The sequence below is a fragment of the Aptenodytes forsteri genome, unplaced genomic scaffold (assembly GCF_000699145.1).
Source record: "Aptenodytes forsteri isolate BGI_AS27 unplaced genomic scaffold, ASM69914v1 Scaffold82, whole genome shotgun sequence".
Lineage (NCBI taxonomy): Eukaryota > Metazoa > Chordata > Aves > Sphenisciformes > Spheniscidae > Aptenodytes > Aptenodytes forsteri.
In genome coordinates, this window is record NW_008795490.1 from 12557455 (window position 1) to 12565390 (window position 7936).

The window sequence follows — 7936 nt, forward strand, 5'->3', positions numbered from 1 at the left end:
AGGTCAGGTTGGACGGGGCTCTGAGCAACCTGATTTATTTGAAGATGTCCCTGCTCATTGCAGGGGGGTTGGACTAGATGACCTTTAAAGGTCCCTTCCAACCCAAACTATTCTATGATTCTATGATTCTGTAATCAGTGTATTAAAGTTTCCAGATATTGGAACGTACTGCAAAGACAAATTTTATCCCCCAGCTACATGAGTATCAAGTTATGAGGCTTTTCTTTGTTTCAGGCTTAGTTCTAAATATATTTGTCTTTGAATCAAGAATGGAAATCTTATATACAAAAATACTCAATAAATTTACCTGTAAAACCTACTAGTCCAGTTGAACGTTTGAAATGAAGAAACTCATTTCTTTTTCTCTTGTACAGCACAAACTGAAGCACTAGCATGCTAGATAAGTGTATCTGGACAAATACATTGATCTGAACACACAAAGGTGACAAATTTGGAGGTGGAGTTTAGCACATCAGTTTGCAACTTAATATTCATAACAATCTCTGTCTCTCTCTTACATGTGAGCAATACCAATACTCTGCACATTGGGCATGTATGTACCACCTGTGACTGGGGAAGATGAAGTAAGAATCCTGTAGCCTCTCCCAAGTCATGTTCTGCACTGGACTGTCTCTTGCTAAGTCAGGGTCCTCAGGCCTTCTATGTGATCTCTTATTTGTTCAGGTTGGCCTTTGGCTGGGCAATTTTGTTGTATCTCAGCGATTACTGATGTTACCTCGGCTAATGAACGTGATCCACAAATTACTGGCTCTGTTCTCAGGGCTACAGAGGCGGCAAAAAGCTTGTTTGCCTTCAGACAGCCTGATCTCTTCAGAAAAATTAGTTCTTAACTTTTTTTAATTCATGCAATTGGGTATCCACTGGCATGTGTTAAAACCTCTAATTAATTCAATCAGGGACAGGTGGGGTAATTACAGTTCTGTCAATATCTTCTTGAAAATTGCTACATCTAAAGTGGATTCAGGCTTTTGCAAAATTGAGAACTTCAGCTTGAATATTGTGATGGTACAAGCAGTAGCAACTGACCTTGGAATAGTCAAATCCCAGACGTCACAGAGGGTGTGGTGGTTCACCATTATATAAAATGTAATTTGAGAATTTATCTGTGTGAGATGTTGTACATGCAGTTAGTACAGAACACATGATATTCCACTCAGTTTTGTCTATGGGTGTTTTCATATCTCTCATTCTCAGTGTAACAGAATTGAACAACTGAACTACATAAACCTGGTTTCATCATAGTGTCTATTGCAATTGAAGATCAATCTTTTGTCTGCAATTTAAAGATTAGAGATGTGAATGTATAAACTATCTGTTTTGGGAAACCTAATTATTTGCTTTTATTGTTTGTGTAATTGAAGTATATGAAACTGAGTTATAGACCTGGTTATCTTTCTCTTCACACAAATTTTGAAACTATTTTTGGGATATATCCTGGTTTTAGTGTGGATGTAATTCATTCTCTTCCAAATGGAAATTAGATTTTTATGCTGTGTGGAATAGTTTAAATACAAGGTAATGTTATGTCAATTAAATCTATTTCTAGTCTGCAGCATGATTAGTATTTTTATTGCAAAAAATACTTCCACATTGCGTATCCTGTGTTGTATATCTTACAAGAAATGGAGAGGATTTGGATGTTCTGAGGGCAGAATAGACTGGTATAGGGCTTTTTTTGTGCATTCTTACCTGCTAAAGGATACATTTAACTGGTTTTGCTCTTGAAGTTAACTGTAGAATTGTCTTACTGTCTTTTGTCAAGAGAATACTTATTTAGCCAGAAAGATTCTAGAAACTCATCACTGTACCCCGGATATGACTAATCTGATCTAATTTAGGTTAACTGTGTCCACCTAAGGTAAATGCACTTGTTTTTTGAAGGAACAGGCACTTCCAGGAGGTGAGTGAGTGCATCCTGAAATAGGTGCCTGAGAGGGGAACCAAACCAAATGCCCCTTTTCTCCCATTGGCTACGAAGGGAGTCAGTGGAGTCTTATGTATATAATTACATCTCAGCAGTCTAGGGTTGAAAGAAACTATGTCCACTAGCATCAAAAGAGATAATGGTTATGGTGATAGAAAAGTTGTTTTCTTTTTAGAAAGGAGTGATTAACTGAAGGACTGAAGACAGAAAACTTAATTTGCTTGTTACTTGATTCAGTTTAATTATTGAGGGGGGTGAGGGAAATCCTCTGTAATTCTATGGAAGTGGATTAGAAGAGATGCAATAGTACAACAGGTAAGGCAGCTGGTGACAAATCTTGGGCTATAAGTTTAAACCTTTCTCTTTGTTCATGCTGAAGACTGTTCTCAACATCCTTTTGTTAATGGGCATCCAGTCATTCAGATTGGGGAACTTAAAAACAGCCAAATGCAATACTGGCCTAGTCTTTGAGACATACTTAGCCAACAATTAAGGTAGTTCTGGGAATGTCATGGAGTTGAAATGGATTTTTTTACATCCTTGGTTCTACGGTATATTCTGCAACACAGCCTAAACAACTGGAAAGAGGGTGATATAGAAGAATAATGATATGGTTAAAGAGATATATTTTCAAATTATGCAGTAGACCAAATGGTGATAAATTCATAAATACAATTCTGTGAGAATAATATAACATGAGTTTAGAATTTTGCAGCACAGTGTTCTAAAATATTTAAGAAATCTAAAGTTTGTATTTAAAGTGCTAAGGGAAGTTAGAATTAATTAAGGAAAGGGCTTGCATTTTAAATGTACAGCTCTGGCTGTCTGATTTTAATGCTAAAGGTGCTTAGGGACATGGTTTAGTGGGCATGGTGGTGTTGGGTTGACGGTTGGACTCAGTGATCTTAGAGGTCTTTTCCAACCTTAATGATTCTATAATTCTAATAAAATGTATGGCTATGCTCAGGCATCAAAATATGGGGGTGACTTTATGCAGGGTCACTTGATTTTATATGCATCATTTTTATGTAAACAACTATATATCTGTAAAAGTTGTAGCTAATTACACTAGAGTCGAGCTTATAATTGGTAAAGAGAACTAAGTACCTGTGCCAAGGGAAGGGTTGTCCTGCAGACGTGCTTCTGTATGTCTACTAATTATAAAGAATGATTTTGCAGTTTGGAGATGTCCGAGTTTGTGAGCTGAATCTTGTCAGTCCAACCAGGACTCTGGTTTGTACTCTGCTTTTTATGCATTTTTGAAAATGTGGACTGGATTTAGATCTTCCTTATTTCTTTGATTTTCATCATGGTAATTTAAGAAAAATTATAGAAGTAATTTCCTTAATTTTATGGGGCATTTTTACATCTGCCTGTGGGTAGTGTATCTGTCCTAGTCACACAGTACCCTAAAAATCTTAGCTGAGACACAGGAATTATCAACAGTAAAAGCCAGAAAAAGCCTTTACTGGAAAAAAAAAAAACAAACCTCACTGATTTCCCAGTTTAAATGGGATGAATCATGTTAATTGTATGCTGCTAGCTGGTTGGTTATATTGCATTCTTTCTCTCTAAGAATGTGCTTGAAGTTGCCACAGAAGCATTTTTGAGGTAACAAGCTGGCTAGAAAAATTTTTCACATTTCTATGGTCCATATTATTAAATATCAAAACAGAGAGCCTTATCAGGGACAGAATGCTAAATACCATTTTAAATATCAGATTTATTTATTGTTTTTGTCTTGGCCACCAATTCAAAATGCCAGTTATAGTGTGCATTATTGTGTGAAGACAATTACATTTGTATGCCTCGGTTATGCGGCTATAAATAGTATGCTGTAGTGAGAAGTATAAATATAGACTGTGCACATTGTAATATACTTGCTAGTCTATATTCAGGGGATAAATGTGCTTTCAGTAATCAGGCAAAATACAAGGTCATCAACTGTCCAGAAAATATTTAGTACAAAGTCAACGACAACATTTTTTCAATGGACTAGCTATGGAATTAGTATGAGTAGACACCTGAAATTTTTCACATAGTCTATACATTCAGAGGATTTACAGTCTTTTTAGCTTTTTATAGAGAATATAGTTTGGTTGGTTTTTGTTTGTTTGGTTGGGTTTTTTTTTTATTTTCTTCAAACGGTGTCTATGTCTCCTGGCTACAGTGCTTTCTGAAAGCTAACTGTAGAAATGCTGACAAGAAAGAGAAATAGGTTAAGCAGGAATTCATCTGTGACTAGTTTAACTGCAATTTTAGACCAGGAAAAATTGCTTCATACCAGGAAACATTGCTTCATTCCAGGAAAACTTGAAGACTGGTTTAGTACCTCTGTGGAAGGACACATCCTTCATCCATCTCTCCCCATCCCACAGCCCTGTTAACATGACAACTCTCCCTGAACACTTTTTGCATAGATATTTTGGCCCAATTGCTTCTCTTCATCAGTTTGGCTTACTCAATATCAGCAGCTTTTCATTAAATGATGCCAATTCCCTGGGAGATAAATGATGGAAGTGGGCTAATTTATTCCATCTTTAATTCTGTTTGTCGTGCTCTATGTATTAATTAGTGTAGACATTTTTTAAAGGTATTTTTGTCTTAATTCTCTCTTGCGCTGGATTGCAGTAGATGATGCAATGAGGCATATTTTACCCAATTCAGTACTATATGTACATCCGATAAATTAGGCTTTCTCATTTAAGGAGTCCTGCCTTATTTTGTAAGCAAAGTTCTCATTGTTCTAACAAATAATTGATAACTGATAACATTAATATATGCTAAAACCCTGAGCTCTGAAAAGGAAATCGCGACTTGGTAGCCAGGTGGACAATGAGGTTCACGCTTAGGCAGAAATTGAAGTGCTCCAATGAATATTCTTGTCTGAAAAACTGAAATAATTTTTGAAATGTTGAAAGACATTGGAAATTTTGACACAAAGCACCTCTTCACCTTTAACAGCTGTGAAATTTTAAAACAGGATTTTTCAAAGAAAATAACCTTAAACAAAAATGTCAGCACTCTCTTCTAGCATTATGTTGGAAATGGCATTTCAGTCTTTTTTTTGTTGTTGTTAAAATACACATTTTTCAAAGCATGATTTATCTGTGTAGGACAGATTTTTAAAATCATTTACTGTCCAAAATTCATCATTAACAAGCTTTATAAAATTATTACCTTTTTTACTGAAGATTATTTTTGTTAGGTCTTTCACCAAAATATTACTTGCATTAGGAGAAAAGGGGCAAGAGAAAGACAAAAATGGCTACTTAATTGTTTTGATAATATTTTGATTTCTTTTCTTATCTTTCTTCATCATTTTTAGCAGATCTACACGGTAGTGTTATTTTCTTTATGTTTGGCAAGATATGAAAAAGCTCAACTGCATTTGCTTTCAAGCAGCATGCAAAACCAAACTATTAAATTATTTTTCTAGACTCCTATTTTGGGATTTTCTATTACATATGTATGTCTGCATTGTACTTAATAAAATCTGTTTGAATTAGGAAAGTTCTACATTTTGTCAAGTTATTAGTACTTTCCAATGAACGTATTCCTCTTGCACATAGTGTTACAATACTGGTAGAGTAACATTCTGAGAATGTATTTTAATGGTTGATGAATGACTTCAGCTTTCAAATCTTAAAAATTTATTTAAAACTAGAGCTATGACTGAAGACAACATTTTATGCTTTGTCAAATTATTAATCTAGTTTTAAGCATGCAAGTTATTAGTACTTTCCAATGAACGTATTCCTCTTGCACATAGTGTTACAATACTGGTAGAGTAACATTCTGAGAATGTATTTTAATGGTTGATGAATGACTTCAGCTTTCAAATCTTAAAAATTTATTTAAAACTAGAGCTATGACTGAAGACAACATTTTATGCTTTGTCAAATTATTAATCTAGTTTTAAGCATGCTTTTGTGTAAAAAATGCATGCGGTGTTAACAATTCTAACACATGAGAATTTAAACTTACAATGTCACTGCTATTATACTTGCTAAACGTATTGTTTCTCAAAAAATATTTTAAAGGAGGAATGGCTAATATTTTTTGTCTTCCATGCATTCTGTATGAATATGAATAATTTACTTACTATCTTTCTGTTGTATACAACGCAGACCTCATTTTGACATCTCATGTTCACAGTTATTGTACAGTCTCTCAAACTAACAGTCAGTTTAAACATGAGGAGACTGTTAGCCTTGGAGGAGTTGGAAATAAACACAAATTCAGTGCAAGTGACTTTGAACACAGACTATCTTAAAAGTGTTAATATATCATGGTAGTTTTCAAATTAAAAATGTCTTCTGTTATTTACATAACTTACTGTAAAACAGTCTTTAAAAATAATTTTTGACATGCTAATCTTTCACTGTATGTGTATATGAGTTACTACCTGATAATGAAAATAATCTATGCTTCTTACTAATATACTGTAAAGAGAGGGAAAAAACTTTCTTCAACATTTCAGTGATCTAAGATTTATATGACTGCCTAACATTTTTCAGTAAGGTTCTTTCTTTGCTTGCTTCAACTTGTTGGAGATTAACAATTGGACATTTCCCATGTTTAGGTTTACCTTGGATATTCACCTTTAATGTGAAGTTTTATCCCCCTGATCCTTCACAGTTGACTGAAGACATCACTAGGTACGCATAGTTCCTAATTTTAAACTTAAAAATTACTGTTAGTCTAATTTGAAGGCCATACAAAACTTCTTCAGTTTCTGGATGCCGTAACAGGTTTGGCTATTACTGTAGAACACTATAGATGTTCTTACATCAACTGCTTTTTGGAACAAGGTTGAAAAGGCAAAGTGAAAACTTCAGGAAGAAACCCGAGAAGGAAGAACTTAATGATAAGTGGGGATATGATTTGGGCGGGACGTAAGATGTGAATGATCATATTTGAAAGAAGGCAGTGGTTTATTGTTGGGCTGCTGTTTCATTATATAGCAAATGAGGGTGTGGGGGTATTGATATTAAGAGTAAAGCTCAAGGGATCCAAGGTACTTCAGTAATAATCTAGGCTAGGTTGGTGAAAAAGTAACTTTATACATATGCATTAAATAAAACCATAAACCATAATAAAATCGGAAAATAATTCTCTTCCAAAGTTCTTAGATAGAAAATACTTAGAATGCAGTGGATACTAGCCACCTAAAAAGTAGCATTGCAAGACCAACATAACCAGTGGGTAGAGCGCAGGGAATTGACACTCATTTTTTCAGGAGTTATGGAAAACCTAAACACTTGGTTTTGGTTTGGAGTTAGCTGGCTCTGCTGAGGCAGGATATATGTTACTACACGTTGCATTGGATTAGTCTTCTGCACAAAATAAGATAGCTGCGCAAGTATGTAGCTGATATATTACTACAAACAGTCTAAGACATTTAGTACACAGTATTTAAAAGAAGCTGTCTGTGTTTTCTTTGACAATTTTCAGTGAGTTGGCTTTTCAATTGTGTGTTCAACTGATAAAAGCATTTTTATAGTTATAGCTTAAAGCTTAATTCCTTAAAATTTAAGCTTCACTTGTAAAACTTTTTTTTTTATTTACATTAAAAATCTGTGCTAGGGGAGGATGTCTACTGATTGCTAACTTGTTAAATTTGGTAGAAGACTGTATGCAGTACCTGAAATATTAAATTCTGATACCTACGTAGTTTAAGGAAGGCAATTATGGGTTCAGTACTAAACCGATTTCTTTTGTGTATTACATGATGTCCTGGTTTCGGCTGGGATAGAGTTAATTTTCTTCCTAGTAGCTGGTACAGTGCTGGGTTTTGGATTTAGGGTGAGAATAATGTTGGTAACACACCGATGTTTTAGCTGTTGCTAAGTGCTTGCACTAGTCAAGGGCTTTTCAGCTTCCCATGCTCTACCCACTGAGAAGGCTGGAGGTGCACAAGAGCTGGGAGGGGGCCCAGCCAGGACAGCTGACCCAAACTGGCCAAAGGGACATTCCATACCATGGGAC

The 7936-nt window shown here is 35.1% G+C and overlaps 1 protein-coding gene across 3 annotated transcripts in view; it reads left to right on the forward strand.

The window, feature by feature from the left end:
• The window catches only part of EPB41L2 (erythrocyte membrane protein band 4.1 like 2), a 134165-nt gene that overhangs the window by 88172 nt on the left and 38057 nt on the right, over positions 1–7936 (forward strand). For all 3 annotated transcript variants that reach the window (XM_009281527.2, XM_009281528.2, XM_009281529.2), the window contains exon 6: positions 6531–6606. In XM_009281527.2, coding sequence (XP_009279802.1) covers positions 6531–6606 — 76 coding nt within the window. The remainder of the gene's footprint in view (positions 1–6530; positions 6607–7936) is intronic.